This window comes from Papilio polytes, unplaced genomic scaffold (assembly GCF_000836215.1).
Source record: "Papilio polytes unplaced genomic scaffold, Ppol_1.0 DF824493.1, whole genome shotgun sequence".
NCBI lineage: Eukaryota > Metazoa > Arthropoda > Insecta > Lepidoptera > Papilionidae > Papilio > Papilio polytes.
The window spans coordinates 158,453-178,580 of NW_013524711.1; the positions used below are offsets into that span (position 1 = coordinate 158,453).

General features: G+C 36.0%; 1 protein-coding gene across 2 annotated transcripts; it reads right to left on the bottom strand.

Annotated features, from left to right (window-relative positions):
• Positions 1 to 350: 350 nt before the first annotated feature.
• Positions 351 to 19,624, bottom strand: LOC106110707. Of its 2 annotated transcripts, XM_013292641.1 has the most exons (5): positions 19,463 to 19,624; positions 9,197 to 9,214; positions 4,174 to 4,276; positions 3,970 to 4,065; positions 351 to 3,627 (listed from the first exon to the last, which is right to left on the bottom strand). In XM_013292641.1, exons 1-5 carry the CDS (start codon positions 19,463 to 19,465, stop codon positions 824 to 826), a joined length of 3,024 nt encoding a protein of 1,007 aa, XP_013148095.1. In that variant the 5' UTR covers positions 19,466 to 19,624; the 3' UTR covers positions 351 to 823. The 2 variants fall into 2 exon arrangements, with proteins under 2 accessions (XP_013148095.1, XP_013148170.1); XM_013292716.1 differs by lacking the exon at positions 9,197 to 9,214.
• Positions 19,625 to 20,128: the final 504 nt, after the last annotated feature.

Genomic DNA, 20,128 nt, shown 5'->3' on the forward strand with positions numbered 1-20,128 from the left:
ATATTATGACAACCACGTATGAATTACTGACATTTATAAATGGACAAGCAAATAGGCATGTTTTTGAGCGTACATTATTGACGCCATTTTGGCGCTGACTGAATTTATTGGTAGCGGTGGTTAAGATACAAACTATTAATACGTATAAATATGAAACGCCTACAGGCGATTGTATGTTGTAAATCTAAAGATGTAATTTCTAAGCATATCCATTTATACAGATCAGTGGTTTGAATAAAACGAAGATTTTTTTCACGAAATATCAAGTCACAAAATTCATCAACCTTACACCCAAATACTGCATATATTTTAAAGCTAAGATTAATAATAATAAATAATTTAAATAAAAGAAATAAATTACTCAGTTTTACAATACATTCAAAATGTTCGCGGCAAGTGTTGACAGTTTTATTTTCACAATAAATCTGTCAAAACAGTAAAATATGGCGTCCATTTTACATCGAGAGTTTTGTATGAAAATTATATTTTTAATTAATTTAAGCCTATTGAATGGCTCCAGTGAGCGTAATAAAATATTGTTTTATTATCCCAGTGTAAAAATCAACTTTTAAACTTCATAAAATACCCGTTTTGATCTGATGTCAAAGTGTACGATCCAAATGTAAACCGATACAAACCAAGAAATTAAATAAAGATTTTTTATTTTTTTTTTCATGAAATTTCTTGTACTAAGTCGGATTAGATGTTTTTTTTTATTTATTTTATATTTGATGTGTAACTTGATTTATTTGTACTATTTGAATATTCACAACTTTATTGTAGCTCACTGGTCTAGACTAGAACCTATACTAAATTCAATCGTTTACGATCGTTTAACCTTGTCACCGAAACTTTGCTTACTGTAATTTTCCGTTACGGTTGTTACCGATGTTTCGGTTACCGGTTTTGTATCGGTGATGGAATTACCGAAGTATATTGCTACGTCGTTATCATCTTTTAATTGTTGTATTGTTTCTACACCAGGAGCTGGAACCACGATAGTGTGTGTTACTGAATTATCAGGTTTCAAATCACAGTCACTGTGATCATCATTTTTGTGATCTGTGCTTTCTCTGTGCAATATTTGTTGTATGTTCTTAGTTCCTTGTGTCTCTTGGTCTTTTTGCTGTGGTTTCTCTTTGGTTCTGTCTATAGGTTCGTAACCGGCTGGTAAATCTAAACCACCGATATCTATGTTACCGAAATCAAAGTTTGACTGTTTTATAGTTTGTACGGATTTCTGAGGTTGTGAAGGTTCTTCTATCGCTTGTAAAATGCTTTGAAGTAAGCCTTCTGATAATAATTGCTCGTGAGGTATTGATGGACTCCCTTTACCTTTTCCGTCTTCTGATGATTGTATTTGTAAAGAGTATGTCGCTAAGTTACCTTTAATGGGAATTTCAGAGCCGAATTGTCCGAATTTATTCAAATTTTGATTGCTTGAAGCTAGCTTTTGTTGTAATCGTTTGGTTTCTTCGCTTAGGTTTTTAATTTTCTGCGAAGTGTGATATATTTGTTCGGACACAGAGTTTATGTTATCCTTGTACGTATGTTTGCCGATCTCGTCTTTTAATGATTTACCTTTTTGGATGCTTGTTTTCTCTGTCTTTTCGTTCTTTATTGTATTTGTTGGTAGGATGGTTTGTACTAAAGTGTGCGACGCTGTAGATAGATCTTTGGTGTGGTAAGAAACAGATTCACTGGCTGGAGCTGGTATATTAAAATTATTTTGAGATGTTATAATATTTTGGTGATTTTTAGCGAATGTGGAACCTAAAGTACTTAAGCTAGCGACGTATTTCGATGCCAAATCTGCTGGGATTTTCTCACCTGCCTTCGCTGCTTTTAGAATAGCTTCATGGTAAGGACAATGTTTTAATATGGCTGCAGCTTCCAAGCTTGAAAGGTTCGCTAGGATAGTTCCGTCTATAGTCGCGGTGACTGCATTGTTGCTTGAACCTGACGCAGTATGGTCGCCTACAGTCAGTAAAGGTGCGGAATACGAGTCTATCGGTGATCCGTACAAATTGCTCGGTTGCTGTAGACTTTGGAAGGTTATCGGATTGCCTGAATGTGGTAAACTGTACAGATTCGATGGCTCAATAGACACGGAGACTCCGTTGTAATGGTTACCGGTTTGCGAATTTATATCTTTCACTTCTCTAATAGGTGGAGGTAAATATCCAGGTCCTTGTTTCAAATGATCTATACCATGGGAATCTTTATGGTGTACAGTATGTCCGATTTGCTGTATTAATCCTTCGGGTACTGATTCTCTGAATTTGATTGGGTGTTTAGGTGTGTTACCACCAGTGTGTATAGAGTGTCCTCCTCCGGAGAATGTACCATAAGGTATTGGGAGGTTAGCATGAGCTTTTGGTACTCCGTATATACTTGCAGGTGAGATAAGCTTCGCGCCTTGTTGTCTCAAAGAAGGTGGGTAAGGTCCATTGGATAATGAGTCTAATGGTGGAGCGCTGTAGGTATCTATTGGCTTGTCAAGTCCAGTTGATTGGATTAAAAGGTTACCATGAGGATTGTTTTCCGTATAATGAGCTTCGAAGACAGTCTTCGATTGGTCGATGTGGTTGGAATCTCCGCCTACGATCGCGTTTAGATCAATATTCGCTAATGCATCTTGGTGTACGTTGGAATAGCCTGATGTTATTTGAGCGTTGGAATATCCTTGGTTGACATTTTGTAAGTTACCACCTAAGTTAATGTGGACTTCCTGTACTTGTGGTACTGGTGGTGGAGGTCCATACTGATCGTCAATGTGGACATGAGATGCTGAATTGATGTTAGATGTGTGAATATTAGAAGTGTGAATATCAACGTGTTCTACCAATGGCTTAGATACTCCGGGAATTGGTTTCCATCCGTCATACAAGACGTGAGGTGGTGTAGGTGGGGCAGGGATACCTGGATGAGGTGGTCTTGGATTTGGGTCCGGTTGTGGAGGACCATAATGACCACTGTGGTCAAAATCTTGGACTACCACTTGGTCGTTGGGTCCTACTGGTCCTAATATATGACCCGGTGGACCATAAGTGTCTGATGGTATTGGGAAATTAGGTTTCAAATCCAACGGAAGACTGGGTAACGGAGTTCCGTATATCGGAGCTGGTAGATTCAATCCCAAATCGAAATTACCGACACCAACATTTTGCTGGAAGATTTGATTTGACAGATCCGGTAATTGGAAATTAGGTACGTTTAATGGCGCACCGTAAGTAATCTTCGGCGGACCATAAACCGGTTTTGGTACACCATAAACCGGTTTGGATACACTATATACCGGTTTCGTAAAGGTGATCTTCGGCGGTTTAAATGGTGCGCCGTAATTCGGCTTTGGGATTGTAAATTTAGGTGGACCGTAGGTTTTCTTTGGTGGTCCATAAACTGGTTTTGGAGGACCGTAGATAGGCTTTGGTGGTCCGTACACTGGTTTCGGCTTCGGTGGGCCGTAGATAGGTTTCGGTTTTTGGACGGGAGGCGGTGGACCTTCGTAGTGTTGGTTGGGGAAGACCACAGGCGATGGAGGTCCGTAGGCTCCAGGCGGCGTGTCGGGGAAGCCTTTGATGTCGGGCACTCCATAAATCGGTGCTGGTAGTTGAATATCTGGAACTGAGAACAACAGAGATTAATTCTTGAATAAACATCAGACTTATTCAGCAGCTTTAGTTTTAATAGAGGAATTTTAAACTTGATAGATTTCAAATCTTCTTGTATGTCAGTTTAACTATACTGAAATATTATAGTGATCATCATCATCAACATCATCTTCCCTACCTTATCGTACTTCCGTAGTGTCGGCGCACCGGGTTTTCCTCCAAATAATTCTATCATCCGTCATTTCAGTCATCACTCCCCTTTTGATCATGTCACCTTACAGGCATGTCATCCATCTCTTTCTAGGTCGACCTCTACCGGTGTACCCTTCCACTGAAATATTACAGTGTTACTTACTAATATTTAAGTCCAGCGGTGGTCCATACGCGTTAGCTGGTAGTGGTTCGCCGTACGAATTTGAAAGCGCAGCATCACGCTTCTGAGCTTGGGCACCTGAAAATAATTAAACAAGATATTTAAGTATGCTTTGAGAAAATAAAATAGTAATGTACAGCGGGGTAACTATACTTTATTCCCTCTATAATTACAAATATTCCAGACCTGATTCTGATGCTTCGGCGACCAGATCCTGTTCGATGTCTTTGCTGACGAGACCGGGTGGTGAGTCTTCTGCTAGCGCGACGCTTAGCAAAAGTAGAAGGAACTGCAAGACATAATTTTAGACAATCAGTATTTGAATGGTTTTGAATTAACAAATTGGTAATTTTTTTTCTTATAGATCTGTAAACTGCTGCTAACTTAAACTAAAAGGGGTAATAAATCGATCTTGAGTCATCTTTTATTATCTGTGACAATATCAATTACCATAGTTAATCCATTTGGTATTAATTTAAGAAAACAAATGTCAATCTCAAGGATTGAATTTTGATAATTTCTGTATTCTTAAAAGTTATTTGTTAATCTGTGCTATATATCAATACTATTTCTCTTTATTTAAAACAACAATATTGTTAGGAAACGGAAGGAATAGTTGGGATCATTTTTAAATGACTTAGCAAGGAGTGACTCAGGCCCTCAGTCGCTAACACTCTCAGTATTTTTCTAGTCGTCACCACGTAACTTACGACATCTTTATGTAGTTGCCTCGGAGTTGAGTTTGTTTTTTTAATATTAATTGTTGTTAATATAATAATAATAATATAATAATAGTATTGTTTTCAAGAAGTAACTAAGCAATATATTTTTAAGGCCAGCATCACATCCGTAGTTCCTTTGGTAAAAAAACTATAAAAGCTAGTTATAGCTCTTTGTGTGCGGATCACTTGCGAAGCTTAGCTAATTGCAACCAGCGACGCCGACGTACTCACGCCTGTTCTACGTACAATGAAAGCTGACAAACTAGTTTATTGTTTAGTGATGTGCGTTGTATATCGATAGAGTGCTGATACGTTCGTTTCGAAATTTAAATGGTCCTGTAGATTTTTTCCGAGTGGAATTAATAACAAAAGTAGTTATGTGTTCTTTTTTTTATGTCATAAGATGGCAAACGTGCAAGCTGCCACCTGAATCCGCCAAAATGGCGAAGTGACCGTTGCCCATAGACATTCGCAATAGCGGATGCGTTGCCTACCCTTAATAGACAGAGGAGAAGATGCACATAAAGTGGATATTTCCCCTTTCTATGCGTCTCCTGCACCGTAAAATCTACGTTTCCTTACCATCCATATCATATAAGAAAAAGGGTGGGAAGGAAAAGGGACTAAAGTTGGGCCTCCGGCACCACATTCATCAGACGAAAGGCGGAATTTCTCCCACTTTACACTTGTCTTCTTTGTGGTCGTGGTATACCACCGGGCGAGCCGGCCCATTGATGCGAATTAAAGCGGGCTATACCACTGTCTTCTAAAATTTCCTCTACATCTATGCCAAATGTCATCTAAATCCGTTCAGTAGTTAAGGCTACAAAATCTAACAAACATCCATCTATTATTCGTGATACACTAAACATCGATAATTTATCGATAAGCACAGCACATCACTAGTGCGGACAGGTCGCAGCCTCTTTAACTTTTTCCTACATTCATTGTTTACTTTGTTAATAATTGCGGAAGCACACCACTAATCTAATTAGAAGAAAAAACCTGTCCTCTTAGACTGAGAATTGATACATCGGAAGTACAATAGTTGACTAAGTATGAAATGTGACACAGTAGGACATAGCAAATCTTACTAATTATATAAACTAGCTTTCGCCTGCGAATCCATCTGGGTAGAATCTATACTATTATAATAAAGCGTAAACACACACTTCTTTGTTGCCTAAGATGTCAGCAATTACACCATATTTTTGAATAATTCTTATTTTAATAAAAAGCCCTACACTTACGTTACGCTTTAGGCTATATATTTTCACGCCATTAAACTTAGGGGGTAAATATTTGGATAAAAACCCAAATGCGGGAAAGAGACCATAAGTTGCTGCCAACATCAAGAAAGCAAGGTTGCCATGCTTTGTGATTATGTCATGTCATTTTGACATTTGCAATTGATTATTTGACACATGTAAACAATAAAATAAAATATTCATAGTTTTATGCGGATGAAGTCGCATGGGAACAGCTAGTTAAAAAATGACAATCATCGAGATCCGTTCAGCAATTTGGACAACAAACATCCTAAACTATCGCATTTATAATATTAGTAAGATGAGAAAGTTTAGATGCACAGATGTTTGTCAGAAGGTATCTTGACGGTTGAAATAGAACATAGTCTACAGTACGTGGAAGAACATATTGGCTACTTTTTTTATTTCATTCCACGCGGAGTCGCGGGCAAAAGTTATATTATTAAGATGAAATAATGGTCTTCACTGCATCCTTAATAAAACTGTTATTTGTCCTAATTTTAATTTTAAAAACAAGAGAACTGACAAGAATAGTTTTTTTTCTACCTTACCCAATAAATATACGAAACTCTTGCAGTTGTCTGTGGGTAGAGGTCATATCTGTCATCATATCGCGTCTTCATGGAAATAAAATTACGTATTTTTCTATGTTATTTATCTACGATCAGTGAAACGGAACGTTATCGAGGTAAATGATCTTTGATATTGTTTTATGTGAGAATTTGTTTCATGAATTCTTCATCTTTCGCTTTCGTTCTATTTAACAAGATCATATGTATATCTAACTAAATAACTAATATTATAAATGCGAAAGTTTAGATAGATGGATGTTTGTTAGAGTTTGTAGCCTAAACAGCTGAATGGATCTCGATGAAATTTGGTATTTTTTTTTTATAATATGAGGTGGCAAACGAGCAAGCGGCCTCCACCGAAATGCAAAGCGACCGCTGCCCATGAACATCCGCAATTGCAGATGTGTTGCCTACCCTTAATTGACGGAGGAGGAGACGTCCATAAAGAGGACATTTTCCCTTCCTATGCGTCTCCTCTACCGCCAAATCCACATTTCCTTTCCATCCTTTCCTCTTAAGAAATAGTGGAAAGGGAAAGGGACTAAAATTAGGCCTCCAATAGGTATAGATGTAGAGGATAGTCTGGAAGAACACATAGACTACACACTTTTGTTTTTTTTTAATTCCACGCGGACGGAGTCGCGGGTGAAAGCTAATCTATACATATAATAAAACTAGCTGTTCCTGAGCGGGTTCATCCGCCTAAAATTATGAAAATCTCATTTTATTGTTTACATGTGTCATATTGTTATCAATAGCAAATGTCAAAATGACATGACATGACAAACCTTAGCAATCTTGCTTTCTTGTTGTTAACAGCAACTTATGGTCTCTTTCCCACATTAGGGTTTTTATCCAAAATATTTACCTCTAAGTTTACCGGCGTGAAAATATATAACCTAAAGCGTGACGTAATTGTACGGCTTTTTATTAAAAAAAGAATTATTCAAAATACTGTAATTGCTGACATCTTAGGCAACAAAGAAGTGTGTGTTTGTTTATTTTTGTCTGTCTGTCCGCAAGCCGCGTTTGTTCCGGGTGATCTCCGAAACGGCTCCGGACGGCCGGACTTTTACTGAAAGGTAGCTGACATATACGGGCATATAGGATACTGTTTAGCTTAACTGCGTGGACGAAGTCGCGGGCAATTCAATTATTATTCCATTTGAGATGCTTACATTCTTTTGTTTTTAAATCGAAAAGCTAAATGAAGTCATCGTAATTTACCAACATACTGACCGATATATAGACATTAAATAAAATAGACAGGGACAATAAAATATTTATGCTAAGATAGAAAACGTAAATATTTATCTGTGAGTCATGGTGTTGCCGGATGATCTAGGTTAGGTCTAAAGAGGACAACTATTAACACGTTCCTCTTATTATTCCGTTATCCTTATTTGAGCTTCGGTTCGGTAGCTAATTGTCATTCTTTAGCCTGGTGCTGGTTGATTGACTATAGGAACAAAAGAGATAACTAGTTAAATTGCTTTGTTTTATGACGCACGGAACGTCTCAGCATCTTCGAAGTAGTTGTTACATTTTTTTGACTCTCTAGTTGGGAGCACCTGACCTTGTTAGTGACACTGCCGTGTCTATACATTGCTATGTCTGCACCTCTTCGCAGTGAAAGTGATTCAGCCTTCTTCAGTCCGCGAAATGTGAGACGAAATCACTTTCACGCTGATTTCGGCACACGTTAACTGTTTATCAAATCACTAATAATGTAATACTATATTATTATAATAAAGCGTAAACACACACTTCTTTGTTGCCTAAGATGTCAGCAATTACACCATATTTTGAATAATTCTTTTTTAATAAAAAGCCTTACACTTACGTCACGCTTTAGACTATATATTTTCACACCATTAAACTTAAGGGGTAAATATTTTTGATAAAAACCCTAATGTGGGAAAGAAACAAGTTGCTGTCAACATCAAAAAAGCAAAGTTGCCATAGTTAGGTAATTGGTATTTTGACATTTGCAATTGATTATTTGACACATGTAAACTATAAAATAACATTTTCATAAGTTTATGCGGAATAGTCGCAGGGAACAGCTAGTACTATATTAAAAGTGCGCGCACAATTTGACTAAACTGTCGCACAACTGTTCAGTCTCGCTTTGATTCCTATGAGCTAGTATGGAGGTGCACTACTCGATTTTTAGTTGTGCAATAAAACAGGAATATAGTTTACGAGCTGTTGCCCGCGATTTCGTCCGCGTGGTATTAGAAAACATACGAACTATATAAATTACAAAAAGCTACGTATCCCGGGAATCGGACATTTCTCGGGGCTGAAGCTTATCCCATGTGTACTCCAGACTTTGTTTTATATCTGTGACAAATTTCATTTATGTTGAACCGTTGCAGAATGATCGAGTGAACATTAAAAAACTAAATTAATGAATCCCACGGGAACCGTAACTATTCCCGGGATAAAAAGTAACCTATGTGTTCTTCCAGACTATGCTCTAAACCTGTGCCAAATTTCATGGAGATCCGTTCAGCAGTTTAGGCTACAAACGCTAACAAACATCCATCTAAACTTTCGCATTTATAATATTAGTAAGAAGTAAGATTAGTAAGATATAGAAAATATTGACAATTTAGCTGTAACTTGTAGATTTGACACTCACCGCTCTCCAAGGGGGAAACTGAAATAAAAAATAAAGACATTAGTTACTAAAGATTGTAATTAAATACATTTTAATTATTTTAAACTAGCTGTTATCATACGTCTTCATCCGCATGAAATTATGAAAATTTTGTTTTATTGTTTACATTTGTCAAATTATCAATTACAAATGTCAAACTGACATGGAGACAAACCATGACAACCTTACTTCCTTGATGTTGGCAGCAACTTATGGTCTCTTTCCCACATTAGGTTTTTATCCAAAAGATTTACCCCCTAAGTTTAATTGCGTGAAATAGCCTAAAGCGGGAAGTAAGTGTGGGACTTCTTATTAAAAAAAATCTTGAAAAAAATGTTGTAATCGCTGTCATCTTAGGCAACAAAGAAGTGTGTGTCTACGCTTTATTATAAGCATACATACAGACAGCGAGAAGCGAGAAGCGACTTATTTATGTAGCGATAAGAGCAAGATATTGACATATCCAAGATCACTTTCTAACAAAGAATGTAGTTTTATCTGAATATACGGAGAGAAGTTTTAGTTGTCCACTTTTATGGCGTATAAAAAAATCGATAATTTAAAACAAACAATATTCGAGTTATTCGTTTGTTGATATGCTTATATTTATTTTTGAAGCAAACAGATAAATATAATAATGAAATAGACGTCTTGAATAAGTAAATATGGGACTATTGAAGAATCTTACTTATTACTAATAGTATAAATGCGAAAGTTTTGATGGATGGATGTTTGTTAGTGTTTGTAGCCTAAACAGCTGAATGGATCTCCATGAAATTTGGCACAGGTTTAGAACATAGTCTGGAAGAACACATAGGTTACTTTTTATCCCTGGAATAGTTACGGATCCCGTGGGATTCATTAATTTACTTTTTTAATGTTTACTCGATCATTCTGCAACGGTTTAACATATCTTATTGAAATTTAGCACAGCTCGTCTTGAATAAGTAAATATAGGATTATTGAAGAATAGTTCCATAAAACTTAATTATCTTATAGTCTGTCTAAATGAGAATAGTTTGACAATTCGCGTCAATTGATGTGACAATTTAGTAGGGATGGGTTGTGTAAAATCAGTCATGAATCTTATCGATTTTAGATTTTTATTCTGATAGAAGTTGGAATCGATAGAATCATAGTTATAACTTATGAATAAAAAAACAGTGTTTAGTCAAATTAATAATGATCTGCAGAACCATTACAAATAATGAGGGTAAATAAATATTTATTACTTCTACAGCCGTACGTAATCGAATTTGATTTCGCTATTATTTCTGTCATCGCTAAATTCTCTACACTATAATCAATACTAGAATTGTCCTCTAAATTAGTTAATAAGAAAATAATAATTTTAGTTAAGTTCGATAAACATTTAAACCGAATATCGATAGTTCATAATTGTTCGCTGCGTGTTTCGTCACGATACCTGTCTATTAAGTACGGCAATTCGATACTTCATATGCGTCATTTAACAAACTAATCTATTATTATATATATCTGGATGAAGGGTTTTTGCTCCAAAAATTGTCCACTTCAGAGATCAATTAAACATAACCTTGAAAGGCTAGGATTAGGCAACCCGGTTACATGTTTAAAAAATGTGCTCTTTACGTAATTTAGGTTTCATCTGGAAAGCTGATGAAGGAAGGTGATCACTAGTGTTGTATCTCTGACTATCTCTTATTTAGACAAACTATAGTAACTGAATTTTACAATTATTTTTATTAATTGCATGATTTTTTCTCAATTGACATTTGTCGATATCACGTGAAAGCTCATCTTGTAGGTGAAAGTCAGATGACCCGGCAAAGAATCGACAGTCGCAGACGCGACATTATGTAATTCTATGCCTATTTTATGGTGTTTTCTAATTCACATTAATAACTATGATAAGTTAAAAGCATTCTAAATAAACTTACATCAACAATATTTCTTTTATATTTATCACTATGTTTCGACAATATCTTTTTTTAAAAAGAACTTTACAAAAATAAATGTAATGAAAAAGTATAAAGTGAATTAAAATACATAAGTAATCAAATTTTTCAAATATGTTAATTCAAATAATACCTTTTGACTACACAATAGAACAATAAAATTAGATCAAACTGTTTGTAATAGGTTAAACAGATTATAATGAGGTTATTTACGTGGTTAATTATTCGTTTTTATTTATGTTTCAAGTACTTGAAGTAATAAAACAAGTTTCTACCTAACCTCATTCGACCAGTATCTGCGAGCCGTTTATTCTTTGTCGGCGAGTTTCCACTTGTGCTAACATGTAGAAAGTTGGTTGTCCGGTCAGAGAATTGTCAACAGAGCCTGAGGGTCGACGATAAATGGCTAATAGCCATAAGTAATGTCAAATAAATCAAATAAATTCTGGCTCTATTTTTTTTTTTATAATATAATGTGGCAAACGAGCAAGCGGCCACCTGAATCCGCCGAAATGGCAAAGCGATAGCAGTTCATAGACATACCCAATAGCGGATATGTTGGCTACTCTTAATCGACGGAGGAAACGCACATAAAGAGGATATTTCTCCTTCTTATGCGTCTCCTCTGACGTCAAATCCACGTTCTCTTTCTATCCTGTCATATTATAAGAAAAAGTGAGGGATGGAAAAGGGACTAAAGTCGGGCCTTCGGCACGCGGAATAGCTCTCATCAAGAATGTCTTCTGTGTGGTCGTGGTATTTCAGCGGGCGAACTGACCCATTCGTGCAGATGTTAAAGCGGGCTCTACCACTGCTAACATTATTTGAAGCCTCATGTATATATGGCGAAAGTCAAGAAGAGATAAAGTAACACATCATATAGCCTGTCCATTTATAGAGGTCAGTGTTATAGTGTTCTATTCTAGCATGTCATTTGTCACGTGGGCAGTGACGTCATCATTCCGTACGCAACTTTCGCTCGGACCGGTCGTGTTTTAATTACAATAAGCGATCGTTACAATTATAACATCCATCAAACCGACGCAGATGAAAACGTATTAATGCTTTCGTTTTACAATTTCATGGGCGATTGTAAATGTAACATGGTGAAATGTGCAATTTGAAAGTAATAACGTATTCATGAATATTCCGTTTCTTGTTGTTATACTTTTGTATTACATTGTCGATGTTTTAATTTAAAGAGTAAACAAAACAATGTTCCCGCCAAAATTAATTGTTTCTTAATTTATGACAAACGTCATATTTTTCTTAACAGGCAATAGTTGTGCACATTCTGCCAATATAATGAACATTTTTTGTTATTCATTTAGACTTTTTTACATTGGTAGTGCCCGCTTTAACATCTTAGCACTGCAGGGCCGGCACGTCCGGTGTAATACCTCGACCACACAGAAGACAGGCGTGAAATGGAAACAATTCCGTGTTTCGTCTGATGAATGTGGTGCCGGAGGCCTAATTTAAATCCCTTTCTCTTTACCGCTCTCTTCTTTTAAGGAGAGTACGGGAACTGGAAGTGGATTTGACGGAGGAGGAGATGCATAGGAAGGGCAAATATCCTCTTTATGTGCGTCTCCTCCTCTGTCGGATAAGGGTAGGCAACGCATCTGCAATTGCGGATGTCTGGGCAGCGGTCGCTTCGCCATTTTGGCGGATTCAGGTGGCCGCTTGCTCGTTTGCCATATTATATTATAAAAAAAAGACTTTAATAAACAATATAAATTACTAATTTTTGTCCGCGACTCCGTCCGCGTGAAATTAATAAAAATAAACGCCTATGTGTTTTTCCAGACTATTTCTTACATCTATCATTTTCATCGAAATCCGTTCAGTCGTTTAGGCTACAAACTTTAACCAACATCCATCCATCTAAACTTTAACATTTATTGCAGAAATAATATTAAATTCCAATGCGTAATTTCTTAAATTATACGGAATATTTCCGCATCTAACGAGGTTTATTACAATCATTTACCGTAACAAATCTAATCGGTTACGGTGAATTAATTCATCAAAATGTATAGATAAAGAATTAAATTACTGTCCCGCTTAAAATAAAATACAGCAAACTGTCAAAGAGTACGTATGATAAGACAATCGAAATTTTTTTTTTCAAATTAGATCTTATAGTGTCTAAATAATTTAGATTAGTTTGACAATTCACTTCAAATTTAGTAGGGATGGTTTGTGTAAAATCAGTCATGAATCTTATCGATTTTTGATTTTTATTCTTATAGAAGTTGTAATCGATAGGTTTATTGTTATAACTAATGAACTTAAAAAAACACTGTTTTCTCAAATGAATAATGACCATAACAATTAGTGCGAGGAAATAAATGTTTATTACTACTACAGCCGTACGTAATCGATTTGGATTTCGCTATTATTGTCATCGCTAAATTCTTTACACTATAATCAATACTAGAATTGTCCTCTAAATTAGTTAATAAGAAAATAATAATTTTCGTTAAGTTTGATAATTATTTAAACCGAATATCGATCACACTAATTTTATAAATGCGAAAGTTTAGATGGATGGATGTTTGTTAGAGTTTGTAGCCTAAACGGCTGAACGGATTTCGATAAAATTTGGTATTGTTGTAGAAGATAGTCTGTAAGAATAAGAACACATAGGCTATTCACTTTTGTTTTTTTCATAATTTCGTTCATAATTGTTCGCTGCGTGTTTCGTCACCATGACACCTGTCTATTAAGTACGGCATTTGCCTTCATACAAATTGAATTCGTCACTTCATATGCGTAACTTATCAAACTAATCTATCTTATTTAGACAAACTAAGTATAATAGGATACGTCCAATTTGACAGCAGTACAAAAACTTAGTGAGGTCATGCATTAATTTAATCCGATAGTTAAATATAAATACAGGATGTCATTAAGTTTGTAACTACAAATATCTAGCTTTCGCTCGCAACTTCGTTTGCGTAGAATTATTAAAAAAGCTAATGTGTTCTTCCAGACACCCTCTACATCTATACAAAATTTCATCAAAATCCGTTCAGCCGTTTTGCCTACAAACTCTAACAAACTGCATCTGAACTTTCGCATTTATAATATTAGTGTGTTTACGGTAGACATTTCCTTCAATCAGAACATAAATGTCGATCGAAATAGTGTACAGTTATTTTCGCGGCCACATAAATAACTGGTAATATTAGAAAGTTCGAAAAAGACGTGATAATTATAAAAAAGCCACTTTGTAAGATTTTATGCAATCGTGTTATAGAATTAACGAAACATGAATTGCAGTTACATATTTTGTATCAAAATACAAATCATCAAGCATTTTTTCCCGCATTACTTGTCAATTGACAGTTATATTTTTTAATTTTGAAAAGGCAACTGTTATACACATTCAGCCAATGTTCAAGGAGTTTTTACACGTTTTTAGGTCTCAAGCCATTAGAAAAGAAGAAGAAATTAGATTTTTTAAAATTAGAACACATTGTCAACGTCATCGTTTTTTCTATGTCTTTTTCTGACAATGACCATTGATGTAAGTCACTTTCCCGCCAAATTACATATCGATTTTTAATCTTTGACAAACGTCATATTTTTTATTTGTTAAAGGTGTGTACATTCAGCCAGTGGCGAACGCGTCTTTTCTATGGATTTCTCCCAGTGAAAGTAAACCAAAACCAGTTTTGAAATATGAACGAGGGGCGCTGGCTTCATATTATGCAACCACATTCGGTGCTGAGGTCACCGCACTTGTTAAGAGGTCGTAACACGAAATGTGATGGTCTACGAGCTTTTTACAACTTTTTTCTAAACCTTTCACTATTCATATATATCTAGCTGTTGTGGAACTTCGTTCACGTAAAAATATTATTAGTTCAGTATTTAGATTAGACGAGCTGTTGCCCGCGACTTCGTCCGCGTGGTATTAGAAAACATACAAACTATATTAATTACTAAAAGCTAAGTATCCCTCGGGAACCGGACACTACTCGGGGATGAAGCTTATCCCATGTGTACTCCAGACTTTGTTTTATATCTGTGACAAATTTCAATAAGATATGTTGATCCGTTGCAGAATGATCGAGTGAACATTAAAAAACTAAATTAATGAATCCCACGGGAACCGTAACTATTCCAGGGATATAAAGTAGCCTATATGTTCTTCCAGACTATGCTCTAAACCTGTGCCAAATTTCATGGAGATCCGTTCAGCCGTTTAGGCTACAAACGCTTACAAACATCCATCCATCTAAACTTTCGCATTTATAATATTAGTAACATTATAGTTTGAATAAGATTGAATAGTTTGACAATTCACATGATAATTTAGTAGGGATGGCTAGTGTCAAATCAAGCGTGAATCTTTCCGATTGTCGTTTTTTATTCTTGTAGAAGCCGGAATTTATAGGTTCATAGTTATAATTATAATCTATGAATTAAAAAACACTGTTTTCTCAAATTAATGACCTGCAGACACTACTTTGTGGCGTAGGATGTCAAACACAGTATATTTTTGAATATAGTTCTTTTGAATAAAAATCCCTACACTTACGACACGCTTTAGGCTACATATTTTCAGGCTTATCAACTTATGGGATAAATAAATTGTAACAAAACCTACGCGTGGAAAAGGGACCATAAACAAGCTGCCAACATCAAGGAAGCAAAGTTGTTATAGTTTGACATCATGTTATGTCATTTTGACATTAGCAATTGATAATTTGATAAATGTAAATAATAAGTATGAAGCCGCTCGGGAACAGCCAGTTATAGATAACTAGCTTTCGCCCGCGACTCCGTCTGAATGACATTTAAAAAAACAAAAGTTAAAAGCCTATGTGTTCTTCCACACTACCAAATTTCATCGAAATCCATTCAGCAGTTTAGGCTACAAACTCTAACAAACATCCATCTAAACTTTCGCATTTATAATATTAGTATGATTTACAACGAACTAGACAGTCGCTTCTTAATAACAATTTTATTCGTCAAATCACATTTAAAATCGGCTTCCGATATTATTATTTCATAGCTCCGTGAGAAAACCGCACGAATAAACAATGCGGTTAGGACGCTGACCGTCAATTCTCCGCGCACAATGCTCTCACTAATAAGTGAATTGTACCATTGTATAAATTCTTATAGAAATAATTTGATGGAACATCCGCTGTCGAAATAAGGCGTTAAGTATACATTTGGCTACAAAGAGAGTACGGACAACTAGTCTCGCTTTGTCTATGGAGGTGCAATACTCGATTGTTGTACAACGAAACAGTTGAATTTGCTGCGAAACAATCGACAATCGCACAACGGGTTGTGTTTTATTATTATTCTTACTAAATTATAAATACGAAAGTTTAGATGGATGGATATATGGATGTTTGTTAGCGTTTGCAGCCTAAACGGCTAAACGGATCTCCATGAAATTTGGCACAGGTTTAGAACATAGTCTGGCAGAACACATAGGCTACTTTTTATCCCTGGAATAGTTACGGTTCCCGTGGGATTCATTAATTTAGTTTTTTAATGTTTACTCTATCATTCTGCAACGGTTCAACATATCTTATTAAAATTTGGCACAGATATAAAACAAAGTCTGGAGTACACATGGGATAAGCTTCATCCCCGAGAAAGGTCCAGTTCCCGAGGGATACGTAGCTTTTTGTAATTTATATAGTTCGTATGTTTTCTAATACCACGCCGACGAAGTCGCGGGCAACAGCTCGTTATTATATAAAATGGCAACGCACATGCCGCAACAGAGCAGTACGTTAGCCATTAGCAGTAAGTTTATACCTTTGTCGCGGGCAACAGCTCGTTATATCATAAGGTGACAAATGAGTCAAATGGCCACCTGAATCCGAAATGGCGAAGCGACCGCAGTCCATAGACATCCAAAATGGCAGATGCGTTACATGAACGGGAAATTTACCCTTTTCTATGCATCTCCGCCGTCATATCCACTTTCCCTTTCCATCTTTAAGAACAGGATGGAACGGAAAAGGGATTAAAATTAGGCCACCGGTACCACACTCATCAGATTGTATGCGGAATTGCTTCCCCTATACGCCTGTCTTCTGTGTGGTCGTGGCGTGTGGCGAGCCAACCTTACAGTGCGAAGACGTTAAAGCGGGCTACCACTGTTAAAAGATCAAGTTAAGACCAACTATACTCGTAGAATTCACGTGTCTTGCATTATACCATTGAAACAGGAATCTATACTATTATAATAAAGCGTAAACACACACTTCTTTGTTGCCTAAGATATCAGAAATTACAGCATATTTTTGAATAATTCTGTTTTTAATAAAAAGCTGTACACTTACGTCACGCTTTAGACTATATATTTTCACGTCAATAAACTTAGGGGGTAAACATTTTGGATAAAAACCCTAAGGTAGGAAAGGGACCATAAGTTGCTGCCAACATCAAGGAAGCAAGGTTGCCAAGTTTTGTCATGTCATGTCATGTCATTTTGACATTTGCAATTGACAATTTGACACATGTAAACAAAAAAATAGTTATATGCTGATGAATTCGCACGGAACCAGCTAGTGTGTTAATAATTCACTAATTACCGTGAACCGAGAGATAAATACTTTCCAAATTATTAACATAAATTGTACATTTAGATACGGAATATAAATTATGAATCAACAGCTGGTCACTAAAGTAGACCGGATATAGTGTGGACGTATCCTTCAACACGTTTACTGCGGCAAGCTACAACAATTCTTTTAGTACAGCGGGTTTAAATGCGCCCCCAATGATATTTCCAGTGAATAGCAGGTCTTTTTAGACCCACCAGCACAAGGATAGATTTTTTTATTATAAAGCAGCAAACGAAATAGCGAAGCGACTGCTCAAAAACATCCGCAGTTGCAAATGCGTTATCCTTAATCGACGGAAGAGACGCATCAAGAGAATATTTCCCTTCCTTTGCGTCTTCTACCATCAAATCCACTTTTCCTTCCCATCCCTTCCTCCTAAGAAAAGAGTAGAAAGGGAAAGGGACTAATATTAGGCCCATAAACATCCGCAATTGCAGATGCGTTGCGTACCCTTTATTGACAGAGGAGGAGACGCACATAAAGAGGACAATTCCCCTTCCTATGTATCTTCTCAACCGTCAAATCCACTTTACCTTCCCATCCTTCCCTCATAAGAAAAGGATGGAAAGGGAAAGGGACTAAAATTAAGCCTCCGGCAACACACTCATCAGATTGTACGCGGAATTGCTTCCACTTGACGTCTGTCTTCTGTGTGGTCGTGGTACACTGGGTGAGCCGACCCATTCGTGCGAAGATGTTAACGCGTTATTAAATAATTAATTTAATTGAATGTCCCTAAAACTCTTCCCTAAAATTCTTACATGTAGAAATTATCCGTTCATTTCCACTTATATAATACTAGCTGTTCCGTGCGACTTTATTTTATTGTTTACATGTGGCAAATTATCAATTGCAAATGTCAAAATGACATGTCACGAAGACAAACCATGGCAACCTTACTTCCTAAATGTTGGCACCTTGTAGTTTATGGTCCATTTCCCACATGAAGGTTTTTTTTTGCGTGTTGTAGGATTTAAATGTGAAATGCAATTTTCATGAGGTTCAAGATTTCTCTCTAATTTAAAAACGCTAATTCGTCTTATCATCAACTTGACCTTATCCCTTAGGGAGGGTCGGCACAGTATGTGCTGCTCCATACATCTCTATCGTCATATCTGAATCCACTCCTTTCTTAAGCATATCCTCTTTCACACAATCCGTACTTTCTTCGGTCTTCCTTTGTAGCCATCCACATTCATTCTTAACACTTTCAGGTTTATGTCTCCCTACTATAAATTCGTAACAGCAATTTTACTTGATTGTTCCGATGTCTCATTTTGCTCAATTAAACCGTCAGAGTGCGCTGGCGTCGGAGAGATTTGCCGGAAGTACCGGATACTAAGCTGAGGGCCGGTTTGTCGTAGTTCTTAACTTGTTTAGTAAGTAATTTTTAGGTTTTAATTTGCGTTTAAAATAATTTAATGGTGAATATCGTAATTTCAGTTTAAAACACAATTTAAAAATAAACACAAGTTAATGTAAAGTACCTATGCGTTTTTGAAATAAAAATAAATGGAATAAAAATATCTTTATTATTTTAATGCAATGAATTGCAATAAAAATAACATTAAAAAGAAATTAAGTTTAAAAATTTAAATATTTAATAAATAAAAGATAACAGATTATTTATTTAATTGGCTGAATGATTTAAATTCCGTTGATCTTTTAAAATTATAACAGGTTCAAAAAAAGGAACTCACCATTTTCCCGGAAACTCAAAAATATTATCCCAGACAAGCAATGCACCAGCACAAAAAAAGTTAAAAAAAAACACGAATCACTCACTAACTTTCAATTTCCGCGCGTTTTAATTGTCATTCAAACTGTCAAACTATTAATTGCCGCTTTTTTTTTTAATGAGCGAGCAAAGCTCGCGACCGTACAGCCACGACTGTCGTCTTAAAACCTCTTCTAAAGAAAGTAGGATAGAGTGTATCTCATACGAGTTTATTTAATATACAGCTTGATGGATATTAAACCTTATTGCATAGAAATAAAGGTCATTTTACATTTGTAATGTTTACATTTTTAATATTTGCATCTCTTTCGTGAGTTAAAATATAATCAATTGGCTATACATTTATGGTTTATTTTGCTTTGTGGTGATAATTGAAGTTCAGTTTCATTGATAAGTTCACAGCATCCCTGTGGCGTTTTATTTTAATATCAACCTTATTCCTTTGTGTTATGTTATAAAATCGTTTTAATGTTTTTAGCAGGACGTTAAAAGTTCGTTTTCTCTTTTATTTGTACGAGATGTGTGGGTGCGGCCGGAATTCTTAACATTTGCATAACCGCGGAAAATCTGAAAGTGACAGTTGATGCAAAACAATATTTTGGCGCGGAGCGTGTGACATCAAGGCAAA